Genomic DNA, 22,317 nt, shown 5'->3' on the forward strand with positions numbered 1-22,317 from the left:
CCACCTAGAGGGGTGGGATAGGGAGGGTGGGAGGGAGGGTGACACAAGAGGGAAGAGATATGGGAACATATGTATATGTATAACTGATTCACTTTGTTGTAAAGCAGAAACTAACACACCATTGTAAAACAGTTATACTCCAATAAAGATGTTAAAAAAAAAAAATAAAAGGTGCTTGATATGATTTCAGTCTTCTTAAGTTTACTGAGACTTGTTTTGTGGCCTAGCATGTAATCTATCCTGGAGAATGGTCTATGTGTACTTGAAAAGAATGTGTATTCTGCTAATTTAGGATGGAATATTCTGTATATACATATTAATTGCATCTGGTCTAATGTGTTATTTAAGGCCAATGTTTTCTTTTTGATTTTCTTTCTGGATGATCTAGCCTTCGATGTAAGTTGGGTGTTAAAGTCCCCTACTATTAGTGTATTACTGTCAATTTCTCCTTTTAAGTCTGTTAATATTTGCGTTATGTATTTAGGTGCTCTGATGTTGGATACATATATGTTTATAATTGTTATATCTTCTTCTTGCATTGAGCCCTTGATCATTATGCAATGTCCTTCTTTGTCTCTTGCTACAGTCTTTGTTTTAAAGTCTATTGTGTCTTATATAAATATTGCTACCCTGGGTTTCTTTTCATTTCCATTTGCAAGGAATACCTTTTTCCATCCTCTCACTTTCAGTCTGTGTGTGTCTTTAGATCTGAAATGAGTCTCTTTTAGACAGCATATACATGGGTCTTGTTTTGTATCCATTCAGCCACTCTATGTCTTGTGATTGGAAGATTTAGTCCATTCACATATAAAATAATTGTTGATATTTACATTCTTGTCATTTTGTTAATTGTTTGCAGTTGTTTTTGTAGCTCTTTTTTGTTTCTTGCTTCTTCTTTTGCTCTCTTTCCTTATGATTTGATGACTGTATCTTGTTTTAGGTTTGGATTACCTTGTCTTTTTTGTGAATGTATCTATTAAAGACTTTTAGCTTATGGTTACCATAAAGTTCATATGTAACAACCTGTGTATATACATGATTATTTTAATAATGATCTCTTAATTTAAAAGCATTTTGACAACCCTACATTTACTCCCCACCTCCATGTTTATAATTTTTGACATCATATTTTGTATCTTTTTGTTTTGTGTATCCTTTGCTACTTATTGTAGATATAGATGACTTTTAGTACCTTGTTTTTAACCTTCCTACTAGCTTCATGCATGGTTGATTTTTTTACCTTTATTTTATATTTGCCTTTACCAGTGAGATTTTCCTTGTAATTTTCATATTTCTCGTTGTGGCCTTTTCTTTTTTTCTTAAAGAGGTCCTTTTAATATTTCTTGTAAAGCTGGTTTGGTGGTGCTAAACTCTTTTACCTTTTGTTTGGCATAAAACTCTTTATCTCGCCATCAAATCTGAATGAAAGCTTGTGGGGTAGAGTATTTTTGGTTGTGGATTTTTCCCTTTCATAACTTTAAATATAGCATGCCACACCTTTCTAGCCTGCAGTTTCTACTGAAAAGTCAGCTGATTGCATTATGGGAGTTCCCTTGTATGTAACAGTTGCTTCGTATTTGCTGCTTTTAATATTCACTCTTTATGTTTAATTTTTGCCATTTTAATTGCAATGTGCTATGGTGTGGTCCTCTTTGGGTTGGTCCTGTTTGGGACTCTCTATTCTTCCTGGAACTGGATTTACTTTCCCAGGTTAGGGTAGTTTTCAGCTATTATGACTTCAGGTATGTTTTCTGCCTTTTTCTCTCTCTCTTTTCCTTCTGGGACCCCTACAATGCAAATGTTAGTGTGCTTGATGTTGGCCCAGATGTCTCTTAAACTGTCCTCTTTCTTTTCATTCTTTTTTTTTTTTTCGTTTTTTCTCTTCGTTTCAGTGATTTCCACTACTCTGTCTTCCAGCTTTCTGATCCATTCCTCTGTATCATTTAATCTACTATTGATTCCTTCTAGTGTATTTTTTCTTTCAATTATGATATTCTTCATCTGTTTGGTTCTTCTTTATATTTTCTAACTCTTTATTATAAACTTCTAACTTCTCACTCTGTTCATCCAATCTTCTCCCATGTTCTTTGAACATCTTAATAATTATTACCTTCAACTCTTCATCAGGTAGACTCCTTGTCTCACTTAGTTCTTCTGATGTATTATCTTGTTCCTTCATTTGGAACATATTCCTCTTTTGACTCATTTTGCCTAATTTGCTGTTTTTATTTCTATGTATTTGGTAGGTTGGTTACTTTTCCTGGCCTTGGGGAGGTGGCCTTTGACAGGAAATGTCCTATGCATCCCAGCAGCACATTCCCCTCTGGTCACCAGAGCTATGTGCTCTTGGGGTACCCCTGTATGGGTTGTGTGAGTCCTTTTCTTCTGGCAGGCTCACTACTGTGGGTGGTCTGGTAGGTGTGGCTGGCCCTCAGTCTGGTTGGTTGCCTTTTGTGGAGGTTGCTGGCTACTGGTGGGTAGGGCCAGGTCCCAGAGTGGTTGCAGGCTCAAGGGGTCTTAAGGCAGCCAGCCTTCTGGTAGGTGAGACTGTGTACCCGCCAGGCTAGTTGCTTGGCCTGAGGTGTCCCAGTACCGGTGTTGACAGGCTGGTCGTTGGGGCTGGGTTCCAACACTAAAAAGCTAGAGGGAGGATTCCAAAGTGGTGCTTTGCCAGCAACAATGTCCTTGTAGTAGAACGAATTCCCCAGAATGTCTGCCTCCAACATCTTTGACCCCAGGTTGAGCTCCAAGATCAGCAGGTGAGTCTGACCCAGACTCCTTTCAAATGACTACTTCTGCACTGGGTCCCAGAATGTGTGAGAATTTGTGTGTGCCCTTTAAGAGTGGAGTCTCTATTTCCCACAGCTCTCTGGCTTTCCTGAAAGTAAGCACCACTGTCCTTCAAAACCAAATGTTCTGGGTGCTCATCTTCCCAGTGCAAGATCCCCAGGCTGGGGAGCCTGAGGTGGGACTCTGACCTTTCACTCCTTGGGGAGAACCTCTAAAATTGTAATTATCCTCCCGTTGGTGGGTCACCCATCTGTGGGTATGGGTCTTGACTATACCCCATCTCCACCCCTCCTACCCATCTCATTGTGATTCCTTCTTTACATCTTTAGTTATAGAAGATCTTTTCTTCTAGTCTTCTGCACTTTTGCATCAAAGTTGCTCTGTAAGTATTTGTCATTTTGGTGTGCCCGTGTAAGGAAGTGACCTCAGAATCTTCCTATTCTGCCATCTTGGCCACACCCTCCCATAGGCTTTCCTTAAATAACATGCTTCTATTCCTTTCGTTAAAGCTAAAATATCTGTTAATTTACCAAATACTAATATAAACTAAACTTTTCAGGAACACATCTATTGTATAAAGCAGGTCACACCTGTACAAACTGAATGTAAACATATGCACCATAAAAGTAAGTATATTACTGTATGAAACCTAGATTAAAATAAAAAGAAACTCCTGTATAGAGTTAAAAGTATGTAATTAAGCAAAATACTGGTTAAGTATGCAATGAAAAGTACATGGATTGAACTATCATGCTTAATTATAGGCTCTTCTGGGCATGGTCATTAAGAGTCATTCTATCTTTGAAATTGATATTTATTTCACAGATCTCCTCTGTTTTACTCATCTAATCTATTTTGGTGATGACAGGATTATTTTACGATATCTTTTGTTTTTATCAGATGGCAGTGTATCCAGTATATTTAGATTCTACTTCATTTTGTGTACGCTTTTTCCTTCAAAATTTAGGGGAAAAAAATCGAGCAAAAGCAGACAGACTGTTCTAGGACATCCCTTTAGAGATGGGTTTCTCTAGATTAAAAAAAGATTGGCTTCCAAATTGGTTCAATTGCTTCTTCTGTACAGTACAGTGACATGCTGTCTTGTTACAGTGGAACATGTGCTCTCATTTCGGACGAGCTGTTCTGTGAAAACGTTTTATTTAGCCCCCAGAGCCCATCCCCGGATTTGTGGGTGTTACCTCCTTTCCGTGTTACCAAGTTTTTTTTATCATCATTATTGCTTGTGCTCCAATAGCTGCAACACAGTTTAGTAACAACGCTTCTTAAAAAACAAGATGCTTCTGAAAATAGACAGAACAGTTGGCTAGACAGAAAAGATATATCAACAAAAGTAGGTCTGTTGTTTGTCTGTGTTTTGCTCCCTAAATCACTTCTGAGACAGTTTCACACATATGTAAATGAACAGGAATTGAGTGAGAGTATAATCGAATATAATCCTTATGACCTATCACAAAATTTTATCCTATTTTATTAAGAAAATCAAATTCTATGAAAACTGATTTGGTTCGGAGAATTTTTAAATGTTTTACTTTTGTTCCAATTAAGGAATTTAATCAAAGGTTTGGCTGGGTTTGTTTGGTTTTATTTTTCTAATGAGAAAACTTGAGGTTCTGTAAACAAAGGCACACTTTAATTCAAGATCAGTAGATGGGTCCAGTTTTTTATTCATGACCTGATTGTATAGCTGATTCAGCTGAGAGGAAGCAGTGGCTTTATTGTGTGTGGTGTTGTTTTTCTCATTCCTCTGTGCATCAAATAAAAAAAATTAGTCATGCAATATTTACTCTCTGAGCAAAATGACATTTTTCAGCTGCTCAGACTTCCCCAGAATTAGTGGGAATGACCAACATGGAACAAAGTGGCAAGCCCCTCTAATCACTTCATTTTTGAGCAGAAACATGACATCCCTTTCAGAGCACTGCTTGGAAGGCACTTGAGAAATAGCCAACCCACCAGCCATTCAACATCTTGTAGTTGGCCGTACTTGACAACGCTTGGGTCAAATGCCTGTAAGAGCACTCTTCTGCAGAAATCAGCATCCTGAGTACAATGATATATTCAGATGTCATCTCTGCATCCTGATTTTACTTGTCTTGACTCTCCCCCTACAGTGCATACAAATAGACCAGTAATATTTTTTAAATGCACATGTGTTTTGCTTTTGTGATATCTCTTTAATTAATCTTGGATAAGCTGTCTTTATGTCTAAATCTTTTTCCATACAGGATTAAACCAGGTTTTACCAAATCATGCTTTATCACTTCCTCCTTCCCTTCACTTAAAATTCTAGAGCAGAACTCTTTAATCTGGGCCCTTGGACCCAACCTGTAGGAAGAGGCCATGAACCACCTGAAAATGTACACAGAATTGTGTGTGTGTCTCCATGTGTGCTTTGTCCTGGGAAAAGGAGCATGTCTTTCTTCAGGCTCACAAATGGGTGTATAACTCCCCCCGTTTTAAGCACTACTGTCACCTAGATTTCCTCCCTGTCATTTCTATTAGTTAAGAAACGCTCAGTTCTATCAGATGGCACCCTTGGGTTCTACTGAGTACACTTAGTCACCACCTTCCTTTTCCATTATGACTCACTCCTGATCTCATATTTTTCTCTTACTTTCTGAATTTTGTACTTTCTCTGTTCTGATTTAAGTAACATGAGAAAGAGAGAGAAAAGAGATATTATATACTAATATAATATCTGCCACTAACAGGGGTTGGCATTTCTTCATGTGGCATCTCATTTAATCCCACTGCAACTGTACAAGTTAGATAGTGTCCGTGTTTTTACAAATGAGAAAATGAAGCTTAAAGAAGTTAGTCATTCCCACAGATGGAAGGAAAAGTCCAGATTTAATGGAAGAGTCCAGATTTAAATCTGTATTTGAATGTGGAGTTTATTCCTTCACGAAGCCTTTCCAGACAGAATAAATGGTCATAGCTTACTAATGGTGTCAGCTTTCATAATGTGTAATTTTCATTTTATTATTATTCTCTATCATCAAAAAATACATTCATTATACTTTGTACAGAAATCTAGTACAAATTTATAAATGCTCATGTGTTGCTATATTGCATCACTGTTGTCATATTATTGCAGAGGGCAAGAGCAATTTATATGTTCATTAATTCTTTCACTTTTAGAAATAATATTTATTAAACTCTACTATTGTTAAGGGCTTTGCTAAGTTCTGGAATAATGGTTCTAAGTTCTATCTTCACATCAGGTTCTACTGGAGAACTTTTTAAAAATATCAGTACCTGAACTCGGAACCAGAAATTTTGATTCAGTACATGGAGGTGGCACTTGGACAGTGTATTTTTAAAATGCTTTCCCAGCTGTAGTCAGCATTGAGAACTATTGTTCTAGAAGGTGACTTTGCGAAGTCGAGGGACTTTGGTCCCCTAGATCTGCAGCATCAGCATCACGTGGGAACCTATTACAAAGGCAAATTCTCAGCCCTTCTCCCCAACCTTCCCATGTGTTGTACCAGAAACTCCAGGGATAGGACCTGGCTGTCTCTAACAAGCTCTCTAGATATTTCAGAGGCAAGCTAATGGTTGAGAAACACTTCTCTAGAGACAAGATAAATAAGACAGAGTACTTGCCACTGAGCATTTCTGTTTGATCTCAAGGAACCCAGTTGTTTCAAATCTGCATTTTAATTACCTAACACAGTTGCATAATCTATAACTTTAGTTGATAATGGCAGCATTATTACTACTTAAACAATGTAATGACTTTCCATCTCTTCTTGGGCAGCCATTAAATGAAGTGTTAATAAGGAAATAGTGGTCAATGACTAACATCCCTTAACAAAAGTCTCATGGACCTTATGGGTTGAGCTGAATTGCCATAGTGTTTCATAACACACACACACACACATAGAATTTTTAAATATAAAATTTTAAAGAGAAAATATTTCCAGTAAAGGATTTTAAAGTGGTCTTTGTATTGTGTTTTCATTGTATTATTATTAATATTATACTTGCTATTTCCCATCTTTATTAACATAGCTTTATTACAGCTTTATGGTAGTATAATTGACAAACAATAAAATGCACAGATTTGAAGCATTTAATTAGATAAGTTTTGACACATATATACACCAGTATCATGAAACACTTGTAGGGGGGCACCCAATTCCATTATAGGAACCTCATAGTTCTGCAGTTTTCCCCCACCACCCCCAAACAGCAGAATGAGGTTGTAGAGAAGGCTTCCTGAGGAAAACATGAGCTAAGACCTAAAAGGCAATTGATATCAGGTCAGGTGAATAAAATAAGGAAAGATTGTACTGGATAGAAATAAAGTCCATCAAAAAAAAAAAAAAAAGAAAAGAAAAGAAATAAAGCCCATCTTGCCTATATGAAGTCTAGATTCTTGTGTTGGTTGCTGTTTACTATCATGTAGGGTTGAAAAATACCTACTCAACCCCTTTGTTTCTTAAAATTCCGATTGAGAAATAAGCTTAACAGCTAGTGAAATATAGCAACACTGTTACCGAGAGTAGAAATCCCAGGTTCTGTCACTGCATGTAGTTCTTGCATTAGAGTAACCTGTTCAGCTTTGACCACCAATCCACTCTTGAATGCATATTTCTCTGCTGTGTGTGTTATAAAAAACAGTTGCATGAAAGTGATGCTTTTGCTTTTAGAGCCATGGAATCTAATTCCTTGCTTTTAACTTTCTTCTTTCTCCTGAGCAACTTCATGTATCCTTAAATGTTCATTCATCATTACGCCCAGGTGCTAATACTGAGACTTTATTTTGGGGGCTTAAATGTTCATTTTTTTTCCATTGCAGGTTGGCTTCATGAGTTGGGAAAGAGACTGGAATCTCCATACTATGGTAACAATACTTTGGGGGGGCCGTCGATCCGAAGTGCCTATATTGCCGCTCTGTACTTCACACTCAGCAGCCTCACCAGCGTTGGGTTTGGGAATGTCTCTGCTAATACAGATGCAGAAAAGATCTTTTCCATCTGCACCATGCTGATTGGTGGTAAGGAATATTCTTCCTTTAGACCAAGACAAGGAACAAGTGTCTGCCAAACGGTTGCTGTTATGTTCACTCTGTCCTAAAACCCAATACAGGGTAGATTGGTTTACATTGGAAGAGTCTAAAAGCACTAATTAGGAAATCAGTGACCAACAGTTATATATACATGTAGATTAGCAATGAAAGTCTGTGATGTCAAGAATTCCATGTTCTGACAGATGAAGAAATAAGCATTTACCTGATGGTTGATTTTATATATATATATATATATATATATATGTTTTTAATACAAGTACTGTTGATTTACAATTTTGTGTTAGTTTCAGGTGTACAGCACAGTGATTCAGTTATATATATACTTTTTCAGATTTGTTCCTTTATAGTTTATTACCGAATATTGATTATAGTTCCCAGTGCTATACAGTAGGTCCTTGTTGGTTATCTATCTTATATGTAGTGATGTGTATTTGTATCTGATGGTTGATTTTGAAAGGGCAGGCACTTTGCTTCCTAACATGCTATTTACCTTTAGTGTTTGTGAGTTACATGAGTCTGAATCACAGGTATACATTTGAAATGCCATTTTATAGCTTCAAACAGGTGAGAGTTATCAAATTTTATTAATACTACTATAGTAAATTAAGGATGTTTGGATAGATAACTTAGTTAAAACAAAAGCAACAAACACCAATACAATAATAATAAATATTTAACCTTTATTAATCGCGGTTATGTTCCATTCTCTGTGCTGAATGCTTCAGTACAATACCTCAAGCAATTCTGAAGGCAAATCTATGGGTTCGGCACCATTATTATCCCATTTAACAAAAAGATAAGTTATTATGCTATTACGTCTGAGCTTCAAACCCAGCGTCTCTACTCTCCTTTGTATTGCTGGGGTTTGGACTCCGCAAATCTCATTCTTCTTTGCCAGCTAACGTCAGTCACTTCTCCCAATAGGGGGCGCCAGGGAGACTGGAGCCAGGAGGAGGGGAGAAGGAACTTCCGGGTTCTGATGGGTGCAGTGTACCTTGAGTGGCAGGCCACCTCAGACAGCTGCAAGTGGCTCCAGCCTTCAGCCTCTTCAGGCACTTTCAGAAGCAGCCTCATTGGGCTTTCTCAGAGATCCCTGCACCTGCTGGAGGTACCCCCGCATCCAAAGTCAGAGCATCCAAAGTCAGAGCCCTGACTCCTCATGGCTCCCATAGCTTCTCCTCTGAGCTCCTCGGTGCTGATAACCCCACTTCTTCTCTTTGTTCTTCCAGCTCCAAGGGCAGAAGCTCCTTCCTGCAGCTATCACACTCACGTTACCTCTATCTAGACTCTCCTTCTGATCATTCAGCACTCCAACACCAGGGAAAACAGTTCTTTATAATAAATTCCCCCAGATGAAATATTTAGTTTCATTTCTCTTTTCTGAACCTCCTAACTGACAGGATTGATACCTTTATTACCCACATTTTTCAGATGACAAATCTAAACCTTGCAGAAATAAAGTAACGTTTTCAATGCCATACAACCAGTAAGTAAAGAGGCAAGTTTGGAACCCAGGTGATTACTTACTTCTGTCATTAAATACATAAATGGAAATATGTGAATTATAAAGCTGTTCTCATGGAGATGTGGGTGCCTACCTGGATTGAGTAAATATTCTTAAGCCAGAGTTCTATGAGTACTTTTTGCCCCACCGTATTCCCTCAAAAGCTTGTTATGTCATGTTCTCTTTTTTTTTAATTTAATTTTTGTTCTATATTAAAGTATAGGTGATTTACAATGTTGTGTTAATTGCAAATGTACAGCTAACTGATTCAGTTATACATCTACATATATCCATTCTTTTTCAGATTCTTTCCCCATATAGTTTATTACAGAATATTGAGTAGAGTTCCCTGTGCTATACAGTTGGTCCTTGCTGATTATCTATTTTATATATAGTAGTGTGTGTATGTTAATTGAGATTATCATGTTCTCTTAATGACCTTAGTCCCAGATATCACTTTGAGGTTTGAACCTTATTATGGAAGATGGTTTCTACCAACTTCCTTGCATAGATGTGAACTGATTATGTGGGACTTCAAGCAATGAGTCATCCAGCCTACCATGCAACCAGAGCAGCATAAAGGCAATCTTTCCCTCGAGGAGTTTAGGATCACCTTGGAAGAAATATGTGGAAAGAGTTTTAACAATACCAGGCAGTAAATGCTAAGTGCCAAATCAGTTAGGAAATTGAGAAGCAGTGAGAAACGGGGCCAGGGATTGGGAGAATTTCTTGGAAAGGCAGAGTTGCTGAGGTAGCATGCTGGGACTGCAGCACTTGGAAGAGGTTTTTGGCCGATGTAGAGCAGTAGGGAGCAGAGAACAGGAATTCTCGTTTTCTAAAGAGCTGCAATGTGCCAATCCCGTGGTGGTGATTTTATACCCAGTATTATGGCTTATATAATTGCTGCTCTCCTTGATGGCCCATCTTTCAGCCTAGCAGAATGACAAGCATTTTGTAAACAGACACAGTCTATATTTATTTAATATTTGCCCATGTTCTTCTACTCCTGATGGAAATTTTTGGAAATGATCAAATGCTTAAGGCTTAACCTACTAATTTGACATTGGAAGAATATGTTAGCTAATTGAGCTTATTTCCTGTTGATTCACTAACTATAGTGTAAGTGGTCCTGAATCAGAAATTGTTAAGGATATTATTATTCCCTGCTATCCATTGTGAGTAGAAACTAAGCTGGTCACAAAGCCAAAAGATATGGGAAATAATCAGATAATGCCACTTTGTCACTTGGTAAATGTTTATTGAGCAAATTATCCTGGTGCAAAACCAGTGCTCATTTGGAAATGGCATTAAAGTATTTAGGTGACTTGAGCAGCACTTAGGAAACCATTGGTTTTGAATGGCAAATGGCATCTGAGTAACTCAGATTTATTAATTAAAGCTTCACAAATCTGTGTCTGTGGGAAACAACTCTATTATTGTGACGATTACCCTAGGCTAAGAGAAATGATGCCTTCATTTTAATATTTCCTAGTTAACAAATTACTGGCATAATTTTGAGAACTAATCATAAGAGCTCACAATATTGAACACTTTGCTCATTTAATTCTCATAACACTATGAATTAGAGGTTATTAACACCCCAATTTAATATAAGGCAGCAGAAGTTTAGTGAGTTTAAATGCCTGGATTCACTAAGACCTAGAAAACTTTTTGTAAAATATCCATTTCATTATATACTGCAAATTGATTTTATTTTTTAATTTCTATAAATATATACAAATAATTTATTTTTTTTAATTTAAAGTATGTATTACCATGGAATCAACACTAAGTTATCTTATTAGGAATCCCCACACAAGGCCGATGAAATTGCTAATGACAGGGATACAATATTTACTACAAAAGCAGGTAGGAGTGGTATTAAATGTTGCAGGGGAGTGTAAGAACCCTAGATAATTATCCAGGGCAGAGGCGCTCACAGGCTGAGTGAGGAGGAGGAGGGGGAAGGGAAAGCTTCCATGTGAGCATCTGTAATTAACAAGTGTGCACACCACTGATTTATGGGAAACATATTTAAAACTATCAAAGAGATTAAGCAAAAGTAATGAAAAAAATCCATACCTAGATAAATCTGTATAAACTTTGAGAACACTCAAAACAAAGAAGGAATCCTAAAAGCTTCAAACAACTATTAGAATTAATAAGTGAATTTAGTAAGGCTGATGGAAAAGTCAGCCAATAGTCAATTGGCAAAAATCAGTTGTATTTCTATATATTAGTAACAAACAATTAAACAATATAATATTTTAAAAATTAAAAAAAACATAAAATACACAGGAATAAATGTTTTAAAATGTGCAATACTGGGACTCCCCTGGCAGTCAAGTGGCTAAGACTTTACCTTCCAATGCAGGGGGTGCAGGTTCAATCTCTCGTTGGGGAGCTAAAATCCCACATGCCTCGCAGCCAAAAAACCAAAACATAAAACAGAAGCAATATTGTAACAAATTCAATAAAGACTTTTAAAAATTGGTCCACATCAAAAAAAAAATTTTTAATGTGCAATACTATTATACAGAAAAGTATAAAACATTAGAAAATTTACAAATAGTTTAAAATAATTGAAGGATATACAATGGTGATGGTTTTAAGACTTAGTATTGTAAACATACCAGTTTTATTCAAATTAACCTAAAGAGTCAATGCAGTCTCAATTTAAAAAACCCAGTAGATGTGTGTTTGCCTGTATATATGTGCCTGTTTGAAAATTGGCAAGATGTTTCTAAAAATTAGAGGAACTGCAGAACTAAAATGATTGTAAGCAAGCATAAAGAACAAAATTGGAATATTTACGCTGCAGATATCATGATGTGTAATAAAGTCACAGTAATTAAGAAAGTATGGTGTTGGCACAGGAATAGATAAATAGGCCAATGGAATTGAAGAGCATGCAAAAACCTGCCCATAAACATATGGTCACTTTATTTATGACACTGGTGATACTGTAACACAAGGGGGAGAAGATGATTCTTTCAATAAACGTTGCTGAGTCAAATATATATAAATATACATGTTGAAAAACAACCTTGACCCCTCTTAAAACTAAGTTGAAATTAATTCCAGATGGATTTTGATCTAGTTGTGTAAGGGAAAACAATAAAGCTTCTAAAAGCTAACATAAGAAAGTATTTTCATGACCTTGGGTTTGGCAAAGATTTCTTAAGCATGACTCAAAAAGCCCTATCCATAAAGGAAAGATTGATAAATTGAACTTCAGAACTTCTGTTTATCAAAAGACATTATTAAGAACGTGAAGCAGCAAGCCACAGGATAGAAGATATTTGCAAACATTTATCTGACAAAAGACTCTTATCTATTATATATAAAGAACTCTAACAAATCACTGAGAGCAGAGAACTACAAAATGCATTAAAATTTTTAAAAAGCACTTCAAAAATAGATTTTCTTACCTGAATAGACAATAAACATATAAAAAAAAGGTGCTCAACATCATTTATGTAGGATATGCAAATTAAGATCAAAATTAGATAACATTTGCATTCACCAGAACAGTATACTTAAAAACACTAATAACCCTAAGTGTTTGAGAGGATAAAGAACATCTTGACTTCTCCTATACTGTTGATGTGAGTGTCAGTTGGTACAAGAGTCTTGTCAGTATTTACCAAGTTTGAACATATCTGTATTCTGTGCCTCAACAATTCCATTTGTGAGTGTATATCCCACAAAAAATCATATATATTCACATCAAAAGACATAACATGGAAGCATTACTGCAAAAATTTCAAAGTGGAAATGCTCACTAATAGGAGAATAAATAAGTAAATTATGAAATAATTATTCAATAAAGTACCATACAGTAATGAGAATGAATGAACTGTTATGTTACCACAAGGATAAATCTTACAAACTCAATGCTGAGCAGAGAAGACAGACACAAATAAGTATGCACTGTATGATTTTGTTTAAAGAAGGTTCAAAAGTAGGCAAAACTTATTGATTGCAGTATAACTCATAGCTGCAGTTACCTTTGGTGAGGGTGCTGGTTGGTGATTGTGTGGGACACCAGGGAGGCCTGGGTGCTGATAATATCACGTTTATTCATCTGGAGGTGATTCCATGGATCTGTTCACTTTGAGAAATGAACTATACATTTACTATTTGTGTAATCTTCTCAATGTGTGTCTTTGATACTAATTTTAGTTTGTAAAATTATAATAGATGAGCTAAAAATAATAATGTAACTATCAGGTGTGGGATGAGAAAGTGGATAGCAGTGAGCTGAGTTCTCACTTTTCATGTCAAGTTGCTTTTAGGTTTTGTCTTAATATGATAAGTCAAGCAGTAGAAGTGAAATCTCATGATCTAAAATATTGGTGATAATCAGAAGAAGACCTAAAAGAAATAATTTTGAAAGTTTGCCTTTGGGGAGTGCTATGGGGATGACGGGAAGGGCTTGGAACTGAACTGTTCCTAAATTTTCTAAGCTACTTGCTTATGATTATAAAACTTTTTAAAGAAATTATCAAACTGCCAGAGGTTCATTTTGGTTCCATAAATATTTATGGCACACTAAAATTATGCCAGGCATTGTGCTAGATGCTCGGGAAACAAAGATGACTAATATATGATGCTTTCCTTCGAGGAGTTCACAGTTGAGTAATGGAAATAGGTACTCAGGCAGATGATGTTGTTTCTTTTTCCATTTTAACTTTTCCTATTATAATGCACATTTTGAAAGAACTGGAAAATCTACATAAAAATAAAATTACATATAATCCCATCACCAAAGGATATTCTTTTCAGTCTTTTCATACATTTATTCCCCTATTTTCTAAGAGATTTATATCAACTACACATACCATTTTTGTCACCAAACAAAATATATTGAGAACATTTTCCCATGTCTTTAAAAATTCCTCTCATATTTATTAATGGCTGCCTGATGAGTGAGCCCCCAGTGTTGAGACCATCAGCTCAGCCTCAGAGGTTAGATATAGCTTTCTAGTGAAGAGGACTCATCACTCAGGACATGTCCAGTTTAAATGAGGCATTGTTGCCATGGAAGAAGTAAGTGAAACTCTTAACAGCCAAGGCTTTCCTTGGGTCCTCTTATCCTATATATACTACCCTGACGTGATTTTATTGGACCCACAAATTCGCTGTTTTTAAGGTGTCTTTACACTGCCATTTCAATTCATCATTTAGGAAATTGTTCTCACTCTCTGTTCTCCCTGCCATCTGCCACTCACAACCCAGTGTACTTAAAGCAAGGACTGGAAAATTCCAGGGCAATAAGTAGGTGAGAGAGAGGAGTAGGGCTGCTAAGATTACCCAAAGCCTGAGCTCTGGTCTCCTTTTATAGCAGGAGAGCACAGTCCCTCTGTAGACGCTGAAGGCACTGCAAAGTTGTTGACTAAAGAAATCAGAAATGATGATCTCAGGACAGCAAGGTTGCCCAAAATCCAAAGAAAGAGGTGGTGGGAGGGAGAGAGAGAGAGAGAGGAGGGGAAGGAAAGAGGAGGGAAAAAAGGGGGGAAGGAAAGGAAAGATAAAGAAAAACGGGAAAGAGAAAGCCAGGCAACCTATAAGAATGCATTTTCATTTGAGGTCTGTTTACTTTCATGTCAGATCCTGAGTGCTGAGCCGCCTCTGAAAACCTGATATTAACATGGTCTTTTACAAAATGCATTCTATGCAAAACTCCTCCGCAAAGAAAAAGAACCTCTCACAGACTCAGCAGCAGGCCTAGCATGCTACTTTAAGAATTATATACATCAAATTTGCTAGGAATAAAAAGGAAAAGTGAAGGATAATTTCCAGACTGACCTGGATATAGAAGTTCTTCAGTCAAAGTTTCATAGTAGATGGAATGATTTGGCCTGACAGTCACAAACACTATTCGCCAGTGTGAAAATGATAACCAGTGACAGAGAGGCAATAATAACTTTGGAAAACTGAAAAACTATGAGAGCTAGGGTTGTATTTTTTGAACTACTTAAATTAGAAGTATTTTCCTATGCTGAAATGAGACTTTGAAATTATGATGACTCAGACATAGACTAGGGCTTTCCAACAACACTTATGAATGCTACAATGAATCCAGTAATTCATTTTATTGATAATGTACAATTAGGATGCTAAATGATCTGAACATATTACTTCTCTTACCTTAGGTGCTTTACACACATTGTAATTAAGCAAAGTTAAAATCATACACTTAATTAAGGAAAGCAGTGTTAAAATAAATGAAATAAAATTGTTCTCAGTACTCAGTTTAATCGCCATAAATGATTATTACTACCTACTTTCTACAGATGGTGGGGCTACCAAACACTGAGCCCATAAGTATATTAGCAGAGTCTGAAATCGGTGTTTAATTCCTTGAACTTGGAGCAGAATCAGTTCTTTTCTTTGCTGAGTGTTTATCGTAAATAGAGGTCTCCCCTTCCAAATAAAATATTTAAGCGGCAGAACTGTTGTGCTTCTAAAGCCATACAGAAGAATGAGCCTCGACTTAGAACCTGCCAATAAGCATTCAACATTTAGTTGTTAAGCAATATACGTTTTTCTTGGGATATTTTTAAGCCTTTGGAAGCCATTTCATTTTTGAACATTTAGGAAGAATCTGCACCTGTGTGTGCTTGCATGTAGCAGGCATTTCTTTTTTCTTTTTTTTTGCGTACGCGGGCCTCTCACTGTTGTGGCCTCTCCCGTTGCAGAGCGCAGGCTCCGGGCGCGCAGGCTCAGCGGCCATGGCTCACGGGCCCAGCCGCTCCGCGGCATGTGGGATCTTCCCGGACCAGGGGTTGCAGAGCGCAGGCTCCGGACGCGCAGGCTCAGCGGCCATGGCTCACGGGCCCAGCCGCTCCGCGGCATGTGGGATCTTCCCGGACCAGGGCACGAACCCGTGTCCCCTGCATCGGCAGGCAGACTCTCAACCACTGCGCCACCAGGGAAGCCCTGGCATTTCTTGAATATTTCTTGAATTTCCTCCATCAAGAAGTTATTTCCACAAAGAACCACTCAATTATTTGACAGGTTGCTGGAAAAACCTTAAATCTGGGTTCCTCCCGCATATTTTACACCACTGAGCATCCTGGAAATTCATAGGACTTTTCACTTTCATGGGAAAAAAATTAACATAAATTGAGCACCCACACACAATTAAAGGCACTTTTAAAAAGATATTTTAACTCTTTAAATCCTGAAATAACTCTATGAGTAAGGTACTGTTATGCCCATTTACATATAAGGGAACCACGCAAGGGAACTACATATCTCGCCTGGTTTACAAAATTAGAAGTGGTAAAGTCAGAATTTAAATCTAGTGGTGTCTGATTCCGAAGTCCATATTTCCTCTGCAACATTATATTGCCTCCTGTATATAGACCCTAAGTTTAACCCTATTCTAGTAACTTCTCCAAAATATTGAGGCCTTCTTTATTATGGGGTGACTTCATCGGCATGGTGACCGTATTTTCCATAGAGAAATGATGATATATAACCTGATAAAGAATTTTAACTCCAGTGTTAGATTAGTCTGAAATTAGTATGACAAAAGTTGATAATTTCTGGTAAATGTAACCAAAAGAAAGAATTTGGGTTGGGGCTATCTTGAAATATTCAGGAGGATGGATGTAACAACAGGTTGACACATTTGCACTAATTATCAATTCTGTTGCTAAGAAACTTTTAACATAGTTCCTTGGACGTTGAGATTTGGGCACAGGGACATTTATGATAGGTCTTAATAGACAAACTAGAAATGTTTAGTCTTTTTATTTTTTTAACTAAAAACTACTGAAACCAGTGATCTCACCCAAACCCTGAGCTTCTTACCTCCTTGCTAGTCCCATGGGGATCAGGGCTGAAATCTGAATATCACAGAGAGTTGATCTGTCCGTAAGTGTGGGCACACTTGGGTCTTTCTCTTTCCCAATTTCACAAACCCAGGTGGGTCCAAGGCCGTCTCGGACTACTTGCTGGTGTCTGCTAGGCCATTCCCGTTGTTTGACCAACAACTCCTGTTTAGTGCAAAATCCTCACATCCCTTCTGACTTTGAGATACTTGACCACTCCCCACAGCAGGTGGCTCCTTGGGAAGTGAAGTCCATCTACTGGCTCACTCTATGTTTTTCCAGAGAAAATCCATCCCTAGTCCCCATCCACTCTGGAATTCTGATGAACAAAGGCTGCTCTCTCATTGCACTCTGGTGGTGCTTTTGGGAGGGGAAAACTGACCAAGAAATCTCATTGAAACAGGAGTCACATGTTCGTGTACCACCCAGCTCTTCTCAGAAGGGTGGCGAGGACTCTAAGCAGAATATCTGAATTCTTTGTTTCTTGAATGGTCTCAGAATTCCTAATATCTATGTCCCTTAAAATTAAAGTGACTAGAGAGCTGGGGTGGTGTTATCTTGGCTTCAGATTGCCCAGGAAATCCTCAATTACATTTCTAACACCTTTTTCAGTACCTTTATTAATATAAATGTGTCATATTTAATATCCTAAAACTAATTTTAAATGATGGCTTTGGGGAAGAGACTAATATTCTCATAAAGGCTAACCAGATTTTTATTATAGACTTACTTTTGAAATGTATTTGTTATTATAATAAAAATAACTCTTAAACCCTAACTTGATAGCTTATTCTATGAATTATTAAAACCATTTCATCATACCTACACACTTACACCCAACGATTAAAATAATACAGATATGAATAGAGTACAAAAATCAAAGTTTGTCATAGCCAGGATGGCGGCTAACAGATTAAATTGTGGGTCAAAGTGGTCTATTGTTCTTATTACGGAGTATTTTTGAAAGGTATTTTTACTCTGATCAAGTCACGTGGAATCGAAATGACTACATCAGGATGCACCCTGTGGCACTGTGGCTGCAGCAAAAAGCCTGTTTCAAAATAGCTGTGTCAACGTGGCCAGCTACGTGTACTCTACTGATTCAGGATATATAGACTGTACATTTACACATAAGGAGGAAGCCCCTCCATCCTATTTTTCTCCCATTATATGCCATGTTGTTTTCTCTAGCCTTGATGCATGCCCTGGTGTTTGGAAACGTGACGGCGATCATACAGAGGATGTATTCCAGGTGGTCCCTCTATCACACTAGAACCAAGGATCTGAAGGACTTCATACGTGTTCATCACCTGCCCCAGCAGCTCAAGCAGAGGATGCTTGAATATTTCCAAACAACCTGGTCAGTCAACAATGGAATAGATTCCAATGAGGTAATGTGCATTTCTCATGTTGACGTTTTCAGGCAGAAAACACGTATTCTAAGGTAAAAGCAAAGTGCTCTAATGCAGGTCTCAAAAGGGAAATACACACCCACCACCTTCTTTATCTCTTTATTTTTAATCTCTCATGACCTCAATACATCTTCTTTCATCTGCTCTGGCTTATGTTTTTACAATGTCACTTTGGATTGGCCTGTGTTTTACAGTAACTTGCTACTTTGGTCAATCAGGCAGACTTATTTTCATTCTCATTGACCCTCTTTGAAAGAACCAATTCTTACGACAGTTGAATGATGGAATCATGGAATATTAGATTAATCAAGTTAAATGTTTACCTTTAAAAGCAACAAAGTAAAAAAAAAAAAAAAAAAGGCTTTTCAGCAAACATGTTATCTTTGGACATCCAGAAACACCGCAGACCACCACTGTAGAAAAGGTATCCTATAAATCAAGCAACCATTCCACCAACCCCCCAACGAAACCAGTCATCAATATTTTTAAGTGATTATTTGTTTTTTCCTCTCTTCAGATGGTCATGACAGCAGAGGAAACACTAAAGCGTCCAAATTCCATATCTTCTGTCCTGAGTAGGCATCTTTGTGAGAAGCAAGTCACAAGGAACTATATGTTTCATTCTAGAGTCTTTTATTAATTTATTCTATTTCTCCAGACTTATTAACAGCTGATTATTTAGGAGCACACAACCCGGGTTACAGTCATGGAAAAAATCTCTCCAGGATTATTCATATGTATATTTCCTCTTCTGTACTGTGGTTGGTCAAACAGTGGGAAAAACTTCCTGTGGTCTTATAGTCAATCAATTATGCAAGACTGACCCCAACCTGCTTCCCTCTTTCATCTTCTCTGACAGCTTTTGAAAGACTTTCCAGATGAGCTTCGTTCTGACATCACCATGCACCTGAACAAGGAAATCTTACAGTTGTCCCTTTTTGAGTGTGCCAGCCGGGGCTGCCTCAGGTCTCTGTCCCTACACATCAAAACCTCCTTCTGTGCTCCAGGGGAGTATCTGCTGCGTCAGGGAGATGCTTTGCAGGCCATCTACTTTGTATGCTCGGGCTCCATGGAAGTTCTTAAAGACAGCATGGTGCTGGCGATTCTTGGTATGTCTGAGTTGAAAAGCTTCATGAAATTTTACTCTGGAACATAAATTAAGGAGATGAAATGGAGGGGAAAACTGTGATTGAGAGAAGGAAAATTAGGGATGAATATGTGGATTCAGGATATGGGTTTAATTTGCCAAATTATTATTATTAGTTTTTATTATTATTATTAATTGTTATGCCATATATTGAGTTTACACTGTGCTAAATGTTATATCCAACGCATGTTTTGATTCTTGTTAAAAATCCAGTGGTATAAATATTATCCCCACTTTACAAGTGAATATATAGTATCTTAGTTAACTTAATTTGTCCCAAATAACATAGCAAGAGAATGAACACAGTTCTTTCTGATTCCTAAAGCCAGATTATAAATTATGATATAGTCTGCCTCTTGGTGAAACAGCTGGTCAGTTTTCAGAGGGCATTTCTGCATTTTTGTGGAGAATCAATTCAGAGAAGAACATTGAAAATTTTTTTATCTGTGCTAGAAATTGCACAAAAAATGATTTCGTATTGAGAATAAGCTCTCATAGCAATCATAGCAATCATTAACTCAATTCTGTCAAGGTGATGACAGACTTTTTTCACTCCCTCAAAAATTCATAGGACAATTTGTGAATATTTTGTACCACAAAGTTGACTCCAACTATTAAGACATAATTGGTGTTTGTTGAAATGTAAATGTCAGCTGACAAAAGATGATATGCAGGGTTAATGTAGAAAAATTGGTATCTGCAATTTTATGTGTACCTCTTTTAAAAATCACTTTCATTTGTTTCTTTATCTGTTTGTACATTTATTTATTCAACTATTATTTCTTGAAGGCCTACGAATAAATTAGGTACTGGTCTAAATGATATATTTTGAACACCAGTGCAGAATGATAATGTTTAGAATTTGTGTTAATTAAAAGTGGCTAATGCAGCACTTTTCATTTATTTTTAATTTTCATATTTAAGAACCTAATATCTGTGGACAACCCAACCCTTTACAAAGTATTTTCACATGTGGGACCTTAGTTACATTTTCCTAACACAAAGAGACAGATAAGAGAGGTATTTTCTCATTTTTCCAAAGTCAAAGCTAACCTAGGTCTTCAGACTCTGTATCCAGTGTTCTTTCCACCTCTGAACAATGTCTTTTACTCTATATGATCATTGTTAAGTCTGCGGTCTCTGGATTTTAGCTAGTAAGCCTCAAGATAGGTTATATTTGGGAAGAGAGAAGAGAACTAATATTGATTGATTCCCTAATGTGAGCTGGGTGTTGTATGTCCATTATCCAATTCAAATCTTGCAACCCTATTAGGTTGCTATGATTATCCCCAGTTAGAGGTGCAGAGATGGGGGTAGTGAGGGGTAAAACACCAAATGGAAGAATGCTTTCCATTGCTTCCCATTGACTTCAGTTTACCACATCCCAGAGGAAAGGTAAGGCTTGCCTTCCAAAGTTTGGGCTCAATTCTTGAGTCACTGCCTTATGTTTTTCTCCTTAATAGAAAGGCATGGAAGAGCAACTAAAAGAGTGTATTCATCCTCAGTGTGGCCAGCTCATTATCAGTGGGAGAGAGACTCTGTATGTATGTGTTTTTCAAGAGGAGAATTTAACACTCTTCCTGCCCACTTCTCAACTCTGTGAAGTTAAAGATCAGTCAGTCATTCTATCATTTTTTATTCAAAATTAAAAGTGACAATCATTTTTAAATTTGTTTCAAAAACCTTTCTTTACCTGTGGGTTTCCTTAGTACCACTATCAGTTTTATAGCTGTCCATTGACACAGTCTGCTTTTAAAAGGGCATTTAGTGCCATTTACAGCGACATGGATGGACCTAGAGATTGTCATACTGATTGAAGTAAGTCAGACAAAGACAAATATATGATATCGCTTATATGTGGAATCTCAAAAAATGGTACAAATGAACTTATTTACAAAACAGAAATAGAGTCACAGATGTAGAAAATAAATTTATGATTACCAAGGGGGAAAGGTGGTGGAGGGATAAATTGGGAGATTGGGATTGACATATACACACTACTATATATAAAATAGATAACTAATAACCTACTATATAGCACGGGGAACTGTACTCAATACTCTGTGATGACCTATATGGGAATATAATCTAAAGAAGAGTGGATATATGTATATGTATAACTGATTCACTTTTCTGTACAGCAGAAACTAACACAACATTGTAAATTAACTATACTCCCATAAAAATTAATTTAAAATAAAATTAAAGGGTATTTAGTTATTTTCTAGCAGCTTATGGTTTGATATACATGTAAGCAAATTAATGCACTAGTTTTAAATGTTATAATGTGGGTTTTTCCATAATTGTGGTGAATTTTTAAATTTGGTAACTAGCAACAGTTCTAGGAATGGAATATGAAGGCATCATCCCTAATACTATGTCACGATAGGTACAAATTTGATGGCTTGAATGTAAATACTATTGTTTGTAATACACAATTCCATCGGATTTTCTTATTTTAAAAAAATTCTACTAACAAGTAAAAGACTTAGTTCATTGCCTTGTGCTCCTGGCCCGCATTTCCTACAAATTGAGCTTCCCGTAATTAATGTTTTCCCATCTTT

The 22,317-nt window shown here is 37.0% G+C and overlaps 1 protein-coding gene across 1 annotated transcript in view; it reads left to right on the forward strand.

Annotated features, from left to right (window-relative positions):
* The window catches only part of KCNH8 (potassium voltage-gated channel subfamily H member 8), a 406,549-nt gene that overhangs the window by 303,433 nt on the left and 80,799 nt on the right, over positions 1-22,317 (forward strand). Inside the window, exons 8-10 of the mRNA XM_024115187.1 lie at positions 7,616-7,813; positions 18,386-18,585; positions 19,466-19,715. Coding sequence (XP_023970955.1) covers positions 7,616-7,813; positions 18,386-18,585; positions 19,466-19,715 — 648 coding nt within the window. The remainder of the gene's footprint in view (positions 1-7,615; positions 7,814-18,385; positions 18,586-19,465; positions 19,716-22,317) is intronic.

This window comes from Physeter macrocephalus, chromosome 1 (genome assembly GCF_002837175.3).
Source record: "Physeter macrocephalus isolate SW-GA chromosome 1, ASM283717v5, whole genome shotgun sequence".
NCBI classification, from domain to species: Eukaryota; Metazoa; Chordata; class Mammalia; order Artiodactyla; family Physeteridae; genus Physeter; species Physeter macrocephalus.